The sequence below is a fragment of the Brachyhypopomus gauderio genome, chromosome 16 (assembly GCF_052324685.1).
Source record: "Brachyhypopomus gauderio isolate BG-103 chromosome 16, BGAUD_0.2, whole genome shotgun sequence".
NCBI lineage: Eukaryota > Metazoa > Chordata > Actinopteri > Gymnotiformes > Hypopomidae > Brachyhypopomus > Brachyhypopomus gauderio.
In genome coordinates, this window is record NC_135226.1 from 3,460,146 (window position 1) to 3,481,465 (window position 21,320).

A 21,320-nucleotide genomic window follows, 5' to 3' on the forward strand; every position below is an offset into this window, starting at 1 on the left:
GGCCAAATTTCGGAACTGACTGAAAACTATTGCTCACATGAAATACCACACAAACACACCACAAAGCTGATATCAGCATGTGATTTAGTTCTGTGATCAAAATCATTTTGCCAATACAAAAGCAGTTTTTTCCACTGAAACAGCTTCTTTTCACTTTTGGGTCTAAAGGACCTTTTGGGCTTCTTTTTGCCTATTGAGGCCAAAATGCCTAGTCGTGTGTGAACCCGCCAATCGCCGCTTGCAGCTATATTTGCATTTGCAACTGTTGCTTCATTCATCATAGCTTGAAAAAAATGTTTAGGAAGAAAACGTGTATTAAAATATTTTGGTTGTCTGAAAAGAGACATGTGCTTTACACGGTATAAGCTACATATCTAGATAAGTCACCAAAACAAAAGACATGTCAGTCAGACATTGCAAACCTGAGATCATGAGGGGGTAGGATTTCAGCAGGCGTTGTACTGCCAAAATTATACGTTCCTTACTAATGCAGCCCCTGTTGAACATAGAGACATGTGTAAATACTAAATACTAATCATGGTGTCAATACTAAATACTAATCATCAAATACCTGCAGACTCACTTATTTACAGCACAACTTTTAATATGAAGGCCTGAAAAACATCCTTAACCAGTCATTAAGACTCATGCACTTAAAAATTCCTTAAGTATGGGAACAGAATTCATAAGGAAGTTATACATGATTTTGCTCGTTTGACCTGTGCAGACAACAAGAATTCCTTTGGCTCTCTTTTGCCATCCTAGAAATAAAAGTGGCTAATACTGAACACTTGAGAACTCTCCAGGATGATAGAGACCACACGCCTCATCAAGAATCCTCCACTAAGATGAGACAAAACCATCAAAGATATGCTCATTATGCATGAGATAAATGATCATTTGGAAAATTACTGGCACTGTAGCTTGCAACCGCTCTAGATGTTGCACACAAATTTATGAAAAAAAAAATCTGAACTTTTCTCAAACAGAGAAATCAGAACTTTCTTTTACCACACACTGTTCCTCATGCAGGATCCTATATTACTTGCAAGAGATAATCGAGAGAAGGCTTACTTATTGATTTGTTGAACACTCTGGAAAGCCTTGAGTACTTCACTGCAATTTAGGTAGTGAAGGTTTTTATTAGTCTCTATATATTTTTCTTTAGTACACTTGTTACACACCTGGAATCTTCTTGTGTATGTGTGTGTTCAAATGTAATCATTAGTGCTTACAGAAATAAACATTTTATTATATATATAAAATCAATCTCTGTCTTACCCCATCTTGAAAAACATTCCATATAACTGAACATTAGATATGGAAATAGCTAAGACTGGCACAATACGGAATGAGAATTACAGCTCTGGGCATGACTTTATTTACTATAAATGTATGTTAGTGTGATGCTAGATTTCAGCAAATGTTTTGCTTGTTACAATTCACCAAAAATACATCTGTTTTACATGCAAAGTTATTCAAACATCTGTGCATGAAAATACATCTAAAGTACAAACATATTCTGTTTACTCCACCAATATACCTGGTCATGCAAAAGTCTAGGACAGGTCCCACTTATAACATAGACCATAATCAATTAGTTAGTACCTCATTAAAGGAGTGTTCATCTATCTGCAAAATGTACATTACATACTGCAACATCATACAGCATATATTAAGCTAATACTGTGCCATTACACTTATTAGCAATACAGTACAAAAGTAATTCTGTGAATCATAGCTTTTTCTTTTTTAAAAACAACCATTTAAGACTCTTCATTGAAAAGTCACATTACGCATACCAAACAACAAAAAGACTATAGATCTTTGTTCCTTGTGCATGTGATAAATTACATTCTGCACAGTTACCTCAGGATATGTCAACAGAAAATAACAATCATAGAACAATATATATCTATAGTCACCATGACAACAGTTATCATGATAAGTGTTAGTATTTCAAAGTGCAAACAGAGCAGAGCTCCTAGGTGTGTTAAACCTGATGTGATTCACTAAAATCTGTGCTCCTTATTTAAAAGGACTTCTGAGTTTAAGTATTTAGCTTTCTGCTCATTCAAAATGTTAAAAACGTTTGACTTTCTTCCTCTCTCTTTCATTTAGAGTGCAGGCACAGTAAGAAATGCACAAACATCTCCATCTTCAAGTAGAATCCATGTTGGGCTTTATTTTGGTCTGGAGGTCTGGCTGGCAGATCTCAGGTGATCGGGAGGTTCTTCACAAACTCTCTTAGGCTCTTGCGGATATTGGAAGGTTGGGAAGCAGCTCAGTCCAGCAGCGCCGGACCCATGTGGGCATGAAGGGCTTGGCATAGGTGGACAGTGGACCCCTCACGCTTCCACCCCTCCCGTGGACCGTACCACTGTTGCTGGAGGTCCCCAGGAGCTACCAGAGCAGAGGGAGCACCTTCTGCTCAACCAGTTGTGGCTTGCGGGGGTAGAGTTCCCTAACCAGCTCTATAAAAAGAACATTTAAAAGGAACAATGATCAATAAATCAACCCTGGACAGCACTGGGTTATTACAGAAGCATTTTCTTAACCTAGAAAGATTTCATTCAATTAAAGTGACAATATTTGGTAACTATGGTAACTCTCTGGAATGATTATTATCAATATTATAAATATTATTAATTAATATAGGAATTATAGTATTTCTGGTAAATCTTTTATCTTTTTTATCTCTGGCATCTCTTAGCATATCAGTGGAATGACTTTCTGAAAGAATAGTTTTTTGATAAATGTATTTGAAATTCAAGCCGGTTCATTTTGAACCATGCTCTGTCCTTTAACTACTGGGTCTGGGACTACACTGTGCATGCCCTACTGTAAATACAATGTGTGGTGCCACACACTGCCCTGTACTCGAGTATTTGTTTACAATATATGTCTACCATCACAGTTTAGATGGTTTTTTATTGCAGTCTGTTTCACCTAAAAGTTTTGTGAATAAGTTTGTTTAGTGAGTAAACATGGGGCATAGTGGATGGGATAAAAAATCCTCATCATGTATCCAAACATGAATCACTACCTTGGATTTCAGAGTGTGGACAGTGTCCCTGATGGTTGCCAGGTCTTTAGCAGGGATGTACTTTTCCACCATCTTATCAAAGTCGTGGTGGGAGGACAGGAACAGCAGCATACGCCGGCCCAAGCGCCTGAGACGAGGAACAGACCCCAAAACAGGAGAGAACCGTGAGTGAGGGACCCGTAACTCACAGCACACCAACCATTTATCTTACCAGGGTACAATTTTACAAGGACGTCTGTGTGTAGAAAACACGATAGTGCTTCTATTACTCTACAATTTAGCAGCATTCGCTGACTTCAGAGTATCAGATTAGGAGAGTAAAAGAATCAGCAAAAGATTACTATCTGGGAAACTGAACAAGCTTTGTAGAATTCTCGTTCTGATCCCAGTACTAACCTGGTTTCTTGTGTAGAGCCCTGTGCCAACTTGGAGACTGACAGGAATAATTCGCGGTGTGACGTCTTTCGCCCCAGACAATAACTGGCCAGCACCAATCTTCTCTACCAAAGTAGCCAAGTGCCGAGCAGTACACTTTCTTACTGCAGCATTCAGACTTTTGAGGAAAACAGAAGGAAAAAAATTAGGGCATTCAAAAAAAGGAGGTAATAACTATTAATCCATCCAATCAATGTACACAGTACAACTTTTAGCTTCTATAAAGAAACTTAATACCCTTATGTATGATCTAAGTGCACAATCAAATGATCATATTCTATTCGATTGCTTAGTTTGCACCAGTTAGTGTACATCTGTATTTTTAAAACAGAAATTGTTTGTATGTCCTCTGTGAGCTAGCTAACTAGCCTATTTTTTAAGCATTGTGAAGGGCAGTTTGGATCAGCAGAGCGGAGATGGAACGCAATAAAAATAATATATAAGAGGATAAATAACTAAAAATATTGATATAGGCCAGGGCAATATTTTGAAAGAACAATGGAGAGGTAAAAACAGCAGCAAAAAACAGCAGCCAAAATTAGTGCTGTGTTAGCTTCTTGTGACTGTTGTTGCTATCTGAAAGCCACAGTTTAAAGCTCACTGCAGGCTAACTGACCAGAGTCCTCCAGCGAGAAGGGCGTTCATGCTCCGAATGGGGGTGCAGTTCTGCACCATGCTGTCCAGAGCTGTGTCCACGTCCTGCCTGATGAAGCCATTGGACTCCGCTGCTTTGTGGAGGAGGACCTTAGCTGTAACCTCCACTTCCTGGTCCATCCCTTTCTGCAGGCTGGAGTACAACTCCCTCAAGGACACCACCGCCATGCGGGACACGCCAGAGCGCAGGTTCAGCACCTGCAGGAAAGACGACGTTCAAGCTCGTTTTAGTCACATCCAACACTGCCACCGCCATCGTAATAAGTATAATCCTCCACTGCAATGTGTTATGTAGGCGGAAATACCTTAATCACTAATTACAGTTAGATATGCCATCTGAATTTCAATTAGATAATGTTTTTATCAAAAAGGAATTTAAAAGTACTATGCTAAATCTGACTTGACTTTGTCAGCAACATCACCTGTAATGTGTACATGCTGATGGCATGTTTGTATTCTGTCTATCCACTGATGTTTGCACTGGACATACATGGACATCAGTGGGTTGTGCCTCTTCGGTAATGGTAGACCTTGATCTGATTGTTCTCGTCCAGGCCGAGCTGGACCAGCCCATTGGTGGGTGGGGCAGCTGGGTAGCGTGTGAAGAGAGGCCTGGGCAGAGGTTCAGGAGAGTACAAGGGTGCCAGAGAGTGTGTGTGAAAATATGATGCATTCTGTTCCCGTACTGGTTTGTGTGTGATACGTACATGTGTATAAGCTGAGGGGGAACGAGAGATTGTGAAAGGATACACATTTGGGTCTTTGCGTTGTGATTCCAGCCACCTTTTGTTGTCTTCAATAAATCTCTGCAGCCTCTGGCCATCTAGCTCAGAGGAGTGACTACACACCCACACACACACACACACATAATGGAAAAGCACTGTATGAGTTCATCAATTTTCCTTTCAAAATCAACAGCAGCACTGACCCTGTGAGTGAGAGTGAGAGATTGTGACCGAGCCTGCACTGGTGTGCAAGTGTGTGTAGTTACCTTGCTGGAGTGTATCCACAATATGCTCTGGTAGCCCTCATGGGATAGCGGGCACTGGTATCCATGGAAACTCCTAAAATCAGAGCAGTCTTAATACGGGTAGTGCGATTTAGATTTCTGAAGCTAATTTGACACAGCAGGTCTCTACACTGCACCACACTTGCACTGGAAATGATCGGCATTATCCAAGCACAGAAAATCAATGGAGGTCATCAACTATGCAAAAAAGGCTATAAATCCAGCAGTGACTGGTTTGTGCTTGAGGGAGAGGCAGAAGTTTCTATTTGTATTTAAGGTTTTACGAGTGATGAAGAAATGAAGCATTAGTGAAAATCACTGCAGCCCACTGAGGTGACCACTGCTCATCACTGCTAATGTTTGGGGTGTGTCTGTCTCTACGTACCAGGGAAGAGTTTGCTCCAGTGGGAGTTCAAATGAAGGTCAGACCCGTGTGTTTTTGGGACAGAACAGTGTAAGAAACTGTTCTGATTGGCCAATGAAGAGGAGGCGGGACTTGGTGTCCATGCCCAGGATGGGGCAGGAGGGAAGGAGGAGGACGGAGGTGGCCGAGGGAGGGGCTGGACGGTCCTCCCAGTGAGAGATCCCAGTGCACCCAGCACCGTGTTCAGCTGGCCAGAGATCTGCTGCAGGGACTCTGCTAACTGCTGCACTTTCACTGGCACTGCATGTGCTGAAACAGAGAGGAAGACCAGGGTTTGGGTGTATTACTGCTAGAGAGATAAAAACATCAGACAACTATGAATCAACAAGACCAGAGTGGACTCTAGAGCTGCTTACAGTTGTGGGCAAATTTTTAGTTTTCACAGTTTGCTTCCTCAGTTTATTTTTTTAAGAACCTTTTGTCAAATGTTTATGTGATATAATGAAGTACAATTATTAACAGTCTATAATTCTTCATTGCTGCTAAACTGCTCCTGAATCATTGGGAGAAGTTGTTCTGGAAGGATGTTTTGATACCTTCCCTTATTCATGGCTGTGCTTTGCTTAGGCAACATTGGGAGTGACCCCACACTTTGATGGTGTGAGGAGGCTCATAGCTGCCTCCTCTGTAGGAGACGCTCTTGTAGGAGACACTACTGTAGGAGACGCTCCTGTAGGAGACGCTCCCTGAAGCGTCCTTCATGCAACTGAAGCACTCTCCCCAAAGTCCTTAGTGACTAGATAAATGGTTGATTGGGGTGCATCGTACAAGCCGCACTGTCCTTGCCTGTGAAACCCTTTTGATGCAATGATGACTGAACGTGTTTCCTTGGAGGTGACCATAGTTAACAGGAGAAAACGTAAAAGCACCACTACCCTTTTAAAGCAACCAGTCTTCTCTTCTAATCATCATGACAGATTGATGTCAGCTGTCTTATCCTCATTAACTTTTTTTCTCCTGAACTAACGAGATCAACACTGAAATTATCTTATGCCATTTTGTAGGGCTGAAATGGAGAAGCTGGAATGCAGTAATTTTTGTGAGAAAATCATTTTCATCACAGGGAATGACTTTGCAATTAATTGCAATTCATCTAATCACTCTTCACAATCTAGAATCAATACACATTGCCACCATAAAAAAAAACTGTGGTAGTAAACTTTGTGAAAACCAAAATTAGTGCCTTCTCAAAATGTCTGCCCGTGTGTGTGTTTTGTGCATGCACATGGAGTGTGTCTCTCACTCGTCTCCTCTTGGCCATACTCGTCTCTGCTCGTCTCTGAGTCTCTGACATCAAATGAGACTCTCCGATCTCCCACCAGCCGCTCGCCTTCATCACATGACAGCTGAGAAAAACATTGTAAAGCCCAGGTAGGTATTAATGTGGGTTTGTACGTAAGTGTGTGGGTGCAGGCATACGTGTGTGTGTGTGTGTGTGTTACCTCCTCTGCCAGTGAGGTCTCCAGCTGGCCGAGTCTCTCCTCCTTCTTTCTCAGGAGCGTGTGGTCCTTCTGGACCGTCTCCCTCAGCTTCTCCAGCTCACTCACCTCCTACAGCACAGCGGAGCAGAACATCTAAGAGGAACTACACTCATGCTTCCTACTCTCTCCCATCTGACCTGGCTACATGGCTGTAGGCACTGCAAGACCTAACGTGCTTAGACCCACCACGGCACTGAAACCGTCTAAAGTAGTTAACAATCTCTTAATATTCTCAGATAAAGGTCAATCACTCTCCTGGTTCAAATCCTACCTGAACAATCGTTACCAATTTGTACTTGAAAATAATGAATGCTCATAAGGATCTGTATTGGGTCCCATGTTATTCTATTATATATGCTAGCAAGCATTTGTAGGCATGGTATTAGCTTCCATTGCTATGCAGATGATACTCGGTTATATATATCTTCTAATTTGGATGATGTCAATACTACTACCAAAACTGAGAACTGCATCCAAGAAATAAAGAACTGGATGGTGTCTAATTTTCTTCTTCTAAATTCTGATAAGACTGAGGTGTTACTTCTTGGATCCAAGACTGCAAGAAGCAATTGGTCGAATCTTCTTATTACACTAGATGGCTTTTCAGTAACACCTGAATCTCCTGCTAAAAGTTTAGGTGTCTCTAGTGATTTGGATCTTTCATTTTTCACACACATATGCAATGTCACTAATGCTGCCTTTGCAACTTCATGTAATATTGCCAAGCTGAGACATGTACGTTCGGTATCAGATGCAGAGAAACTGGTCCACAATCTCATCAAGATTGGAATACTGTAACTGTCTTTTAACTGGATGCTCTAAACAGTCCATGAAGAAAGTCCAACTTGCTGCATTCCAATTTGAATCCAAGAGCCAGAGTCCTAACTAGGCCTTGAGAAGTGCATCACATTAGTCCTACTCTCTCAGCGTTGCACTGGCTCCTGGTTAAATATCAAACTGATTAGGGCTGCACGATTAATCGTATTTTTATCGTTATCGCGATGTGAAGTTTCACGATAAACACATCGAAAGAGCCACGATAACTCCTTGAATAACAGCAAACTCAAATTGCGTTATCCTCGTCCAGCAATAGAGGGAGCTATTCGCGCTGCAGACTATGATCACGTGACGTAAGTAGGCAAGAGGCAGAGTGAGGCAGAGTTGCCAGGTTCGCGGTTTTCACGCCAAATTGGGCTTGTTTGAAAATCCAGCCGCGGGTAAAAATTCTGGGGCCGCAGGGTGCGGTTTTTTGGGCTACTTTTGAGTTGGGCTACTGCGGAAGTTACAAGTCAACACTAAGAATCGATCGCGATATAATACTTAATTTGTCTCCATTTCACACTCGCAACCCCCACCCCGCCGACAACTTACACTCGCAGATTTTGTGCGGAAAACTTTTGTAGGACCTGGCAACCCTGGAGTGGGGTGAACACGCTCATCAGACACGCGATTTGGTTTAAGCCTGGTTTACACTTGATGCGGCGCGAGGGTCCGGGAGGCGAAAATAACGTAATCGCGGTGGCTTCGCCCGTGTGCAATTGCCTCGCGCGCTGTCGATTCACGAGGTCGTGCACCTCTCGAATTTTGTAAGTTCGCGCGCGCCGCATCTCGGCGCAATGAGAACAGTCATGTTTGCAGGGTTCATACACCTATACAAGGTGGAATTCAAGCACTTGTACGTCACTTTCAAGGTCCATTTCAATAATTCCCAGCACGTTATTGAATTAAATATTTATACATATACTCTAAATGATTCGAAATAATTCGCTTTTTTATCACATTATTTAATGTTATTATTTATTTAAAGTTCGCGCGCGCCGCGTCTCGGCGCAATGAGAACAGTCATGTTTGCAGGGTTCATACACCTATACAAGGTGGAATTCAAGCACTTGTATGTCACTTTCAAGGTCCATTTCAATAATTCCCAGCACGTTATTGAATAAAATATTTATACATATACTCTAAATGATTCGAAATAATTCGCTTTTTTATCACATTATTTAATGGATATTTATTTTCAAAACGCCCAATCTTAACGTCTTCACGTTCTCTCATGTTTCGTCCTGGAATTACAAGAGGCTCGTATTTGTTAACGTAATACAAGAGAATTGTTCAGTCAGACAGATATTTGTTGTGAAACGAAGTAGTTACAATTTCAAGCCTTTTCAAATACTTTAGCCTAAATTCCAGCACTTTTCAAACCTGAAACACAAAGCAACATACATATCGTTTCGGACAACACTGCAAAGAATGTGACACGGCAAGATTAAACGCTTCCGCCGTTCGCGGAGGTTAACGAGGTGTGCGGAGTCGCTCACTCGTGAAAGTATAAACCTAGATTGAATCTATTGTTGAATAAACCTGCAAAATATTTGTAATTATTCTGGATTCATTACACAGTAAAAAACAAAACAAATTAACGTGCTGCTGTTCAGAGAGACACTACATTTCTGTATTTTAATCTTAATTTATCGTGGTTCACATCGATATCGGGATATCCAACAATGTTATCGCACATCGCAATTCTAGTCCATATCGTGCACCCCTAAAACTGATTTAAAAATTCTTCTGTTGGCCTATAAAGCATTAAATAGTCCTCCACAATATCCGTGAACTCACTGCATACCATAATCCATCTCACCTGCTGCTCTCTCAAAGCGCAGGATTGCGCTCAGCTCCGAAAACTACAAGATTACAGCCGAAGGCAGAGTAATGTCTCAGTACCCTCATGCCTGTGGTCACCTCCAGGCCCCTCCCTTTAGTTATGCTGCTAGGGATAAGCCTGCTGGAGCCACATGCTAAATCACTGGCACGTGTACTATATATATATGGAAGTTTAATTTGATTTTACATATTTAACCTGCATTCTGTATCTTGACTACATGTTTCTACAAAGACAATTCCATAAAGCAGCTAGAAGATGCCCTGAGTTGCCAGTGGATGTGCTGATGCCGTGGATGCATGTGCCAATACGGCCAGCATCCTACCTGAGGCCCAGCATCCATATTGGACTGTGACTGCTCAGATAGACACAGGACTATAAATATGAACTTAAAGTTGCTGGGCCAATGGAGCATGGCTTCCCTTTGGGGTCTTGGTCCTCCCAAGGTTTCTTCCTAATCCACCTAGGGAGTTTGTCTCTGCCACACTCGCCCCTGTCTTGCTCATTAGGGATCTGGACCCATGCGCTTGTGAAGCTGCTTTGTGACACCATGTTTTGTAAAAAGCGCTTTATAAATAAAACTGACTAGACTTGACGGACCTGGCAGAGAGGCTGAGCAGAACCTCTTGCAGCGGACCTCTGCGGGCTGGGGTGGGCCGTCCTTAGTGCTGCCTGTCTCGCTCTCAGACAGCTGGTCTCTTTCTCCAAGAACCGTCGTGCTCTCTGCAGAGAGACACCTTCACACGAGATATACTCCCGCAAGCTAGAGAGAGAGAGAGGAGATTACAAATGAGTATATAAACATATGATAAATACATACAATCGGACAGCCTCCCTCCCCACCCACACACACCCCCCCCCCACATACTCGTCTATGCTGCTGTGGTTGTTGTGGGAGGTGGGCACAGGGGAGAGAGGAGGTTCCAGGTCCTCCACTCCGAGGGGGCCCTCCTTCTCTCTGCTCTTCTCCTTGCTCTCCTCCTGTTTCTTTCTCTCCAGGTTATCGTCTCCATGCTCTCTCTGCTCCACCTCGCTGACAGACACAAACCACACCAACACAGATCTGTACATTGTACACACTCTGTGTACCGTGCATTTGTGTCACCAGAGACCAGTACTGACTCGGTCAAAGCTAGTGTGTGTGTGTGTGTGTGTGTGTGTGTGTGTGTGTGTGTGTGTGTGTGAGAGTGTGTGCGCCCGCACATGCGCATGCATGTGTATATTATCTAAACCTTCAGCGCATCGACCAAAGTTGGTATACGTATACATTACCCAAGTGTGTATATGGGGGTGTGTGTGTGTGTGTGTGTGTGTGTGTGTATTACCTGAGCCTTCTGTGGAGTTCATCACATCTATCCTGTAGAAGCACTGTATTGCTCAGTAGCTTCTCTCTCTCCTCCATCATCCTTCTGCTCTCCTCCCTCTCCCTCCTCCTTCCCTCTCTCTCTTTTTCCAGTTCCTCCCTTTCTCTCCTCCTCTCATCTCTTAGTCTGTCCAGCTCCGCACGCAGACTGTCCCGTTCTCTCAGGACACGTGAGAGAGCCTGGGACACACACACACACACACATACACACACACACACACACACACACAACCTAGTATAACAGTTCACAATGACAAACACACACACACACACACCTGGTCATACACACACTCACACGCACCTCTATCCCCTTCTCAACTTCATCTTCTTCCTCACTCAGCTGTTGTCTCCTCTTCTTCAAATCTGCAGCCTACAGACCAACAGTACGAACACACACAGATCATTTTATCAGGGCACCTAATACAATGGAGCTCAGTGTACCAGTTGCACATTGGAGTAGCACACACACACTCAAATAAAGCAGGTAAAGTACCTGAGTTTGGAGTAGCACACCCACATACACACACACACACACACACACCCACACACTCAAATAACACAGGTAAAGTACCTGAGTTTGGAGTAGCAGTTCCTGAGTTTTGAGCTCTTTGGATTTCATGTCCAGTTGCTCCATCATCTTCTGCACTTCTAACTCCTAAACACACACACAAGAAAAACAAACAAATACAAACAACTCTCACCGTCTTTATACACATAAACACCCGACTGGGTATGGCAGAAGAGGCGTTTTTGCGCGTGCGTATCGTGTGGGTGTGGGATCTTACTTTCTGCTTGTGTATTTTGTGGGTTTGTTGGAGCTGAGAGTCAAGCTGTAATCTGAGCTGCTCCAGCTGGGATGAGTGTGTAGCCTGCATCCTCTCCTTCTCCTCCAGATGAGCCCTCAACAAGCGCTCCCTCTCCACGCTCTCCTGCACACACACCGTGTGATGAACACACATTGGCTCGGCCTCTTAGGTGATCACTGAGCTGTGAGTAAATGAATTCTCCCTGCCTTTAATTTATTTATTTAGTCTTTAATTTATTGCCATCACCTTAACTGAAACCAAAGGGTGTTTTATAGAACCCACATATGGTTCGTCTTTTCTGTATGAAGTGTGCATGACCCTCAGAGAGCCAGGGGCCTAGTGCACAATACAAATGAATGAGGTAATAGAAATTACATATATAGATGGATAGACAGATGGATGGATAAACAAGAGGATGTGTGGATGTATATTACTAACAGACGAATGGATAAATGGATGGATGGACGGAAAGGAAGAAGACAAAAAGAAACACTGAAAGAAAAACACTGGCGCATGACCTCAAATAAAACCCTAACCTCAAATAAACTTTGAGGTCCCCTCACTTATACCACTGCTATAGTGTTTGTAGAGAAAGACAGACAGACAGACAGACAGAGAGAGGGAGGGAGGGAGGGAGGGAGGGAGAGACATATAGGAAGAGAGGCAGTGTGAGTGTTAATGAGTACCTGCAAGGGTGGGTTAGGGCTGTGGTCTCTTAACGGAGCGAGATCTTGGCGTTCTGGTTCGGATCTCTCCTCCACAGGAGCACTGCCACTGACTTCACTGTCCTGCTCATACACAAACACATATGCATGAACACGCATGTACAGACATTCACAAGATCATTGTGTGTGTGTGTGTGTGTGTGTGTGTGTGTGTGTGTGTGTGTGTGTGTGTGTTTGTGAAAGGTAGAGCAAGGTGCTACAGTAACACCAAGATCACGTGAGCACACACAGTGATGTTGATGGCGCTGTATAAATGTGTGTGAAAAGCTGGGAACATAATGTGTGAGTGAGGGAGAGTGAAGAACATCGTGGCCACCTCATACTGCAGTCCCCCTTTCAGGATGTCCAGGTCCAAGTTCTGCAACAGGTCTGATGACCCTAGCAGACTCTACGTACACACAAACACACACCGCAACACGGATACAGAAAATCATTCCTCATACTTTACTGCACTGTAAAGACTACAAAGGTGACAGTGAGCTAAAAATCAGAGCATTATATTCTAGCAGGTGTTTTCACCTCATGGACAGACGCCGCCTTCTGCTCTTCCTCCTCCTCCTCTTCATCCACCTCCAGATCTGGATTAAATATGGGCGGAGCCAGACTCTCCAGCTGTCGTCCTCTTAGCGAATGCAAATTTGCTCCGGATACATCCTAAGATACAGATCATCATACGCTCTACACCTCTGCCATGAACTCAGGCCTCCATCACTTCAAAGTCAATTTGGTAAAAGCTAAACTTTGCAGAGGAGTGACGTGTTCTTTTACTTCCAGTGACGTATGTAGGGTTTGTTCTTACACCACCTTATAAAAGTATACAATGAGGTTTCATTCCCCTACTAGAGGATATAGACTGTACATGTTCACCCCTACTAGAGGATATAGCCAGTACATTTACCCCTAGTGAGGACTTTAAAGGATGAAGGTCTGTGAAGTTGCCCGGGGAACCTCGCAGTCCAGGAACTGAAAGGTCACACATTCCTCTCAGTGGAGCCAGAGGAGCCAGCAGCTGAGAGACAGTGATAGAGTGAGTGAGTGAGTGTGTGAGTGTGTGTGTGTGAGTGAGAGAGAGAGAGAGAGAGAGAGAGAGAGCTTTAGCAGAATGGCACACACAAATTAGCTTTCTTTCTCCTTTCTGCTCAACTTTAGGCGACTGCTATCCTAAATCTTTTGATATACTTCGATGAGCAAATAATTGTTCAATTCATTTCAGTGTTATTAGAAACACAGCAGTCAAGAATGTGTAGAATGGAAGAGAAAGTGTGACAAATATAACTGCTGTGTGACAAAATACATTTTAGGGTACACAGATCCAAACTCACTCTTGGGGCCTTCAGTCCCTCTGGTTCCTTCTTTTTTTTCTCCTTCTTCTCTTTCTTCTTCTTCTTCTTCTCCTTGTTCTTTCTGGTTCCTGTGGAGGCGGAGCCTGAGATGGCAGAGGCAGTCCGGCCGTGATGAGCACGCTCCCGCTCCTGGGTCACTAGTTGGCGGTAGTGCTCATCACAGGGGTGGTCCCAGGTGGACTGGCCCGTGGAGAAGTTGAAGTAATAAACTTCTCCAGTCACATCCTGACTGGAGAGTAGGAAAGGGAGACAAGCTCATCACATAGATAAACACACACATAAAAACACATGACATGTAGACAAGCCTAGGTTCTCCAGCACAGGACTGTCCACAAAGGTGTCAACAGGACAACATCTGAAACACTGAGTGGTGCTCTGGGTCTCATTGCTCAGATTTATAGTGCCAGAAGGCCAAGTCTACAAGCAAATCTGCTGCATAGAGTGATGAAATATTAATTATATACTTTGCAATTGTTAGTTTTGGGGACAACTAACATTAAATATCTCCTGGATCTTTGTGTGTTTTATCTATGAAGGTACTGACACCACTGTCACACCTGACAATAAGGTTATAACATACTTTCCCCCAAACCATTTGAATACAGAATCCAAAAATGATTTCATATGTTAAAATGTGTCTGATCTTTCATGTCACATCATACTCTCAAATTCAAAAACAATCCTCTTCTGCCTGTTATATTTTCTCTTGCCCAATCTTATTTCCCAGTCAAATTATTCAGTCTTCTCCAGACTTGCAGTTCCATGGTCTTTAAAAAAAAGTTGGCCTGTCTAATTTGCTCATCTAATCACCTAGGTCATAAGTGATTTAATGCCCACTTCTTGCAAGCTTCCAGAGAGTCCGTGTGACATTATGACACTCACAATAAAGTCCTGATGCATCCTACTTCTATAAATGGTACTTAAAATTATAACTGAGTTATAGGGGACAAAGGGCCTTGGTACGTCAGGTAATCGAGAACCTGAATGAACGAGCCAGCATGAATGAGACGTAGAGTTCTTGGAATGGAAGCCATTCCTCAATTAAGGGCACATTAGAGTATGCTTGGATTTTTCTAAAAGGAACCAACACTCACACCAACGCTCACTGCTCTGTGTGTAAGGATAAGAAAACTGTTTCATTATGGGTGACTGTATGAGAATGAGCTTGTCCTACCAGGGTTTCCATTCAGGAGGTAGTGGGGCTACAGCCACCTCTCTGGCCAGCCATAGGAGCTCTGGCTCCCTCTCAGGGTCAATGCCAATTTGTCTGGCAAAATCATGGATATCTGAGGAGCAATACAAATAAGAAGAATATACCGACAAGAAGTATGATATTTTCAAATCAAGACAAAATCCCACAAATTCAAATATTTAAGTCCATAATGCATGGAGATTGATTCTATGTTATAAAGTGTAGCTATAGCTTGGGCGAACATACAGGAGTCCCAACTGGAACTGTGTTGTTAATATTATAATTATTATATATTATAATATTATTATATATTATTAAGTTATTATGTCAGTGTTATAATTTAGTTTTTAAATGATGGAACTGTTGTAGCTTGTAGACTTTATCAATGGTGGATATTAAATTATACCATTTCAGTAACATATATTAAAGTTCAGGGCCGGAGTGGGCCACTTTTTCAGCCCGGGAGTTTCATGCCCAAATCCGGCCCAAAATTATTTTTCCATCCCAATCGGCCCAAACTAGAGATTGACATGAGCCGGCCCATCGAGAATCCTCCGGAATCTCCCGATTAGCCACTCCGGCTCTGGTAAAGTTTTATCCGGGGTCCTAAACTGTAACAGGTAGTATGCGACAGCTAATGTACCTTGTTCAGATGGGATATAATTCTCATCGCAATCCTCTTCCAGGATCAACTGCTCTCCAACTGGTCCCCGAAGGGCATCTGCTGTCATGTTGAATGAACATTAAGAAAAATATTATGTACTATACGAATAACAGTGCAGTAGACAGATCACCTCACCATATTGTCTCTAAACTCTCCGTGGTACCGTTCGCTAGGCTAACCTAACTAACTAGCCAATAATAGAATTCCATAGCAATAATAGCGTCCATAGCAACCGTAGCATTCCACACAAAGCAACGTTATACCCAAAATACCCAAGTACCCACCAGCAGGCTGGAGGTTGACTGGATCCATCTGTTTCAGGACCTCGCCTTGAACATGGGGCTGAGCAAGGTGTCTCTGCCTCTCCATGTCAGGGCCTAAATGCAAAACACCAACCCAGGGCACAGAGGAATGTGTACTGTTAAGATCATCAGGTCTATAAGAAGGGCTACAGTGCCATTTGAATTCATTACAATGTTGAAGAATATGTCATGTCATATTTTCTGATAAAACTGGTCAGGTCATGTGCAGAAAGCTGATGGTTCTGCACCTCTGCCAGACCTTACAAACAAATGTAATAAATGTTTTTTTTCTACTTCATCATGCATGGTTATTTGGTTTGTTGAATACGCATGTAATCTTCAGTGTTACACAGTACCAGTGTGGAGTGGTCCTTTTACAGGGATGTTAACATGGCCGACATCTGAGGGTCCCGCCGTCCTTCTGTGAGGGAAGGGTGCTGGTCCACAGGGATCCGTGTGGATCACTGTCTCTTGGGGGTTGTAGGGCACACCTGAAAATCCCACAGTAGGTAAAGTGAAACCCAGCACGCCTCCCAGTGAGGCTCAAATGCCTTGTAAGTGTTTCCCAATGAACAAGTCATTATAACAAGGGCTATGGTGCCATGTGATGTCATTAGAATGTGGGGAGAATGCTTAAGAATGTTTCTTTTTAAAAGTGTTTATTTTTATTTGCTTTTTCCATGGCCACATGGACAATGTTAAGATTTATGAAAATTGTGCTGAGTCAAAGAAATCAAAGAAGTAACCCATGCTCCATTAATTATATTATCATGTACACATGAAATACAGAGCTTGACAGTCATCAGTAGAATAAATATACATGTTATTTTTCTGAACCTTAGAAACCTACTATATAAATGTGTATATTTAACTTTTAATTATTATGAATAAGCCTATGGAATCCATACTCATAATAACTAATATACTGTCTTACATAGAAGTATAAAATTATGTACAGTATATGAAAATGTATTTTTCTCACCATGAGTGGTAAAACCTGGTGTGTCTATGAAGTGGTTCTCTTCCTGCCTAGGCCTAGGCTGGTCGGTTCTCCTGGGGTAAAAACTCATTCTCCACCTGAAAAATAGAAAGAATAGAAAGAGAGAAAGATCTAGAAAAAATAGAGAGATTTGTTAGTTTTGTATTGATAGTAATCCACAGAGCAAAATGTCTTGCGACTTGTTCTGAGCTTTTCAGCATCAAAACTGAATCCAAACATTCCACCTTCCCAACAAAACATTCTAATCCAAACATTCCAAAGTTGAGTAGCACGTCATATCACAATTTCCTATTTTTTTTAACCAAAACACCAAATCAGCCAGGCTGCTAAAATAACCTGATGCAGCCTGGCTTGTACCCAAAGGGTTCATACCAGAGACCGTATATATATCAGTAGCGAACCGTGACCATTAAAAGTGGGCCCGCTCCCCCACCCCCCTTTCCTAATTAACTGCAATAAATAAAAAATAAAAAACTGAGACAGTACAGCTTTAGAAACGCAATAAACAATAATATATGTACTAGATAACTTTTTAAGCAAAATAAGGTTCCAACAAAATAAGGTCCACAACTCCTTGTTCGTCCTTGTAAACAACGCGCACGTCAGCTAACGTCAGCTAGCGTCACCACAGCGGGCGGAAATGATCATACAGTTAAGCCCGCCCACTAAGAGGGAAGATATGATTGGTCAATTTTACTGTCATTTGAAACTGTTTGGTGTAGGGATGTTACTATATTTCCGGTTGGTATGCGGAAGTGCTGATGTTATGGCCGAGCCTAAATTCACAAGGTGCCTCTTGGAGTTCCCGTCAACGATGTGCGTCGTATTGTCAGAGCATCAAGTACAACGCCACAGAGTAAACTTGAAAAGGGTTTCAAGTTCTACGTTTCATCCTACCTCTGCAATTTTGAAGGTAAGTGGCTGACGCTAGTTAGCTAGCTAGCCTGAGGTGGCAGTCTAATGAAGTGATGTTGTTTTTAGTAACGAACCAACCTGTCCTAGTACTAGAAATGCCTTTTAAAAACATGTTTGTATTTCTGATGGAAGTATCAGGCAAAAGTAAGGCTAACGAGATAACAGTGAGGGCTCACTGCTACAGATCTATGAAGAAAACAGATACGCCACACCAGCTGAGAGTAGGACTGGTTAAAATGACACGAGTTCTGTTCAGTGTCACGTTCAAAGTTCTGTTGAACAAGTTCAAAAGTTAGTTCAGCACAAGTTCAATCTTTTATCCTTGCTCTTACTTCACGTAAGCTGTGATAACCATAGGCATTGGTTGTCAAAGCTTACAATGGTAGCCAAATGCAGAGTAGCTGAGTGGGAATCATTAGCAGTCTATTTTGCCTATAGTAAACAAATGGGAGTTTATTTTACAGTTTGAGCTATTGTTATCTACCTCTATGACTCAAAGTCCACCTCAGCTATTCTTCAAACTGCATTTTCTAAAATCTGTCAATCTGTCTTTCAAATCTTTCATCTTAACTTCTTTATTAACATATGGCTGCAACACTTACACCTATTAAGATATTCTGATAACACTCTTCAAGAAGCAGTTGAAGTAAAACCTGCATTGTTCTGTTGGTGGTGGAAACAACAAAATAATATAAATATAAGTAGGCCTGTTTCACTCCTATGTGTAAGCATTTCATCTGAAGTGAAAATGAAGTTTAAATCTAAAATATATTCAGTTTATAGTTGCTCAGTGAACTAGTAGATTGAACCATGCACAGCACTGTAGAATAGAAAGACAGTATAGCCAAGTGTTTTAAGAGTGATGCAAAACAGCACAAATGTTACATGAGACAATGGACAAGTGACATTCACCACTAACAACATGATGGGACAGATATTGCGCCTATTGACATTGCTGAAGTCTTCTTTTCAAGATATTAAATTTTGCCTCTTGTGTATCTCAGATGACATTACGTGATTCAATGCCAGTTGAGTTTGTACGTGTGCATACAGCGCCATCTGTTGTCCATTAAACGTGCCGCCTGTTGTCAAGCAAGGATTTGTGTCTCGTCCTTCACGCTGCACCCGACGTCACAACTGTCAACATAAAATCATAACTGTAATCAGCAAATGTTTAAACAGCTTAAAGCAAAACATATTAAATCTTCACAACAATAAAGTGACTTTATTGAGAGCTAATAAATCATGATAAATTACTTGTTTATTTAGAGTTGTGGTTGCTCCTGAACTAAGAGTAAAATATGATAGCGGCCAAAAACCCAAACCCAAATGATCAAGTACAGTTCCAGGACATAAGATGTTTGAACTGCTGCCCTCGGACAGACGTTACACCTCAAAACAAGAACAAACGGTTTGAGAGAGTTTTTATAACAGGGCCATATCCCTATTAAACAAACACTATAGAGTTTTTATAACAGGGCCATATCCCTATTAAACAAACACTATAGAGTTTTTATAACAGGGCCATATCCCTATTAAACAAACACTATAGAGTTTTTATAACAGGGCCATATCCCTATTAAACAAACACAATAGAGTTCATCGGTAGGCAGATGTTTTGTCTGCCTACAGGGACAAGTGCAATAACCGATGCTGCTAAAATACAATGTGCAATAATTGATGCTGCAAATGTTAATAGCAGAGCTTAGTGTGTTTATAGGAGAGCTTAGATAATTTATGCTCATGCCCTCTATAGTTAATCATAGCTCTTAATCTGTTATTTAAACTGTTTATATTTAAAACTTTTCTATTTGCACCAAGGGGGGAGGGGGGAGGGGCTGTAAGCCAATTTCGTTGCGCAAATGTACACGTACAGTGTGTAATGACAATAAAGGTTCATTTTATTTCAAACCCTCTCTCATCTCCCTCTCTAATGTCTCTCTCTCTCATCTCTCTCTCTGTCTCACTCACTCATCCTTTTCTCCAGCTCGTCCCGCGTCTCCCCCGTCCCTATTGGTCCTGGCTCGCTCCCAGGCTCCACCCTCTGGGGGCGTGGCCAGCGTGCTGTGCCTCGCTCGGAGTTTCTACCCTGGCGACTCCACCCTGTCCTGGTCCGAGGACGCCACCACCATGGCGGGTCCCGAGGTCCAGACGGCGTCTCGGCGCCAGACCGATGGCACGTTCTCACGGAGCAGCTTCCTGAATCTCAGCGCCGAACGCTGGAATTCTGGACACAGCTACACCTGCACCATCAGACACTCCGCCCTGACCAACACTGTGAGCTCCACCACCGGGATGGAGAAGTGTAGTTAAGACGGGTGGAGGAGATGATGCAACGCGCACACTGTGCTCGTAAACGCAGATGGGAAAAAAAGTGGAGAAACACGTCTACAGAACAACTGTGTTAATGTCACTTCAGCTCCTGGTTTCTTCTTTGTAGATGTTGTATCAGGGGGGTTTGGAGGAGTTTGAACTCAGGAATCAGGAACTCCTAGGAATGTTATCCAATTATGGTATGAGCATAATCTGTAGACTCTAAAGGTAAAAACTGATTTAAAAATTTTGGATTTTTACATTTTCAGGTGGGTCCATTTTCCCCACTATATCATTGTGGCCATGCCATATATGACATATATTGCTAGAACTCATAAACCATGTAAGCGATCAACTCCCAATTTGAAAGCCTTTTATAGCCTGAGGTCCTTGTGAGGTATGCCAAGTCTGTTTCAAATTGGCCTATCGGGGACGCTACAGTACCCAAAAACCTTAGAAATCATTTAAACTCATGCTGCAATCATGTTATAAGGAATACAGACAAGTAATGGGTTTTGTATGATTCAGATCAATGAGTTCTATAACATCGCAGTTACATCTCATAACAAAAAGTGCACTGCCTGACCAGTAATGAACCTTTTAATTCACCAAAATGTCCTATTTCATTTCTGAGATTAATGAGATATCAGTATGGTTGTACTTGGGCTCCATCTAGTGGCCAAATTCCAGAACTGACTGAAAACTATTGCTCACATGAAATACCACACAAACACACCACAAAGCTGATCTCAGCATGTGATTTAGTTCTGTGATCTAAATCATTTTGCCAATACAATTTATTTTGAACCTTTTGGGCCTTCAGTGCCTCAAATTGGCCTGTAGAGTGCGCTACAGTACCCAAAAACCTAAGAAATAATAAAAACTCATGCTGCAATCCTGTTATGCAGAATACAGACAAGTAATGGGTCTTGTATGATTCAGAACAATGATATAATTAACTTTGAAATGACATCTCATAACAAAAA

General features: G+C 42.2%; 1 protein-coding gene across 1 annotated transcript; it reads right to left on the reverse strand.

The window, feature by feature from the left end:
- Positions 1-1,349: 1,349 nt before the first annotated feature.
- LOC143477993 (uncharacterized) lies at positions 1,350-17,708 on the reverse strand. The gene is made up of 26 exons (XM_076976901.1): positions 17,089-17,708; positions 16,463-16,597; positions 16,089-16,181; positions 15,784-15,864; positions 15,123-15,234; positions 13,928-14,177; positions 13,504-13,614; positions 13,125-13,259; positions 12,922-12,993; positions 12,567-12,668; positions 11,860-12,003; positions 11,646-11,729; positions 11,376-11,444; positions 11,037-11,254; positions 10,580-10,744; positions 10,312-10,474; positions 7,011-7,118; positions 6,812-6,914; positions 5,530-5,817; positions 5,127-5,199; positions 4,886-4,975; positions 4,558-4,747; positions 4,098-4,333; positions 3,443-3,599; positions 3,047-3,173; positions 1,350-2,474 (listed from the first exon to the last, which is right to left on the reverse strand). The coding sequence occupies exons 1-22, from the start codon at positions 17,174-17,176 to the stop codon at positions 4,633-4,635; spliced, it is 2,799 nt and encodes a 932-aa protein (XP_076833016.1). The 5' UTR covers positions 17,177-17,708; the 3' UTR covers positions 1,350-2,474; positions 3,047-3,173; positions 3,443-3,599; positions 4,098-4,333; positions 4,558-4,632.
- Positions 17,709-21,320: the final 3,612 nt, after the last annotated feature.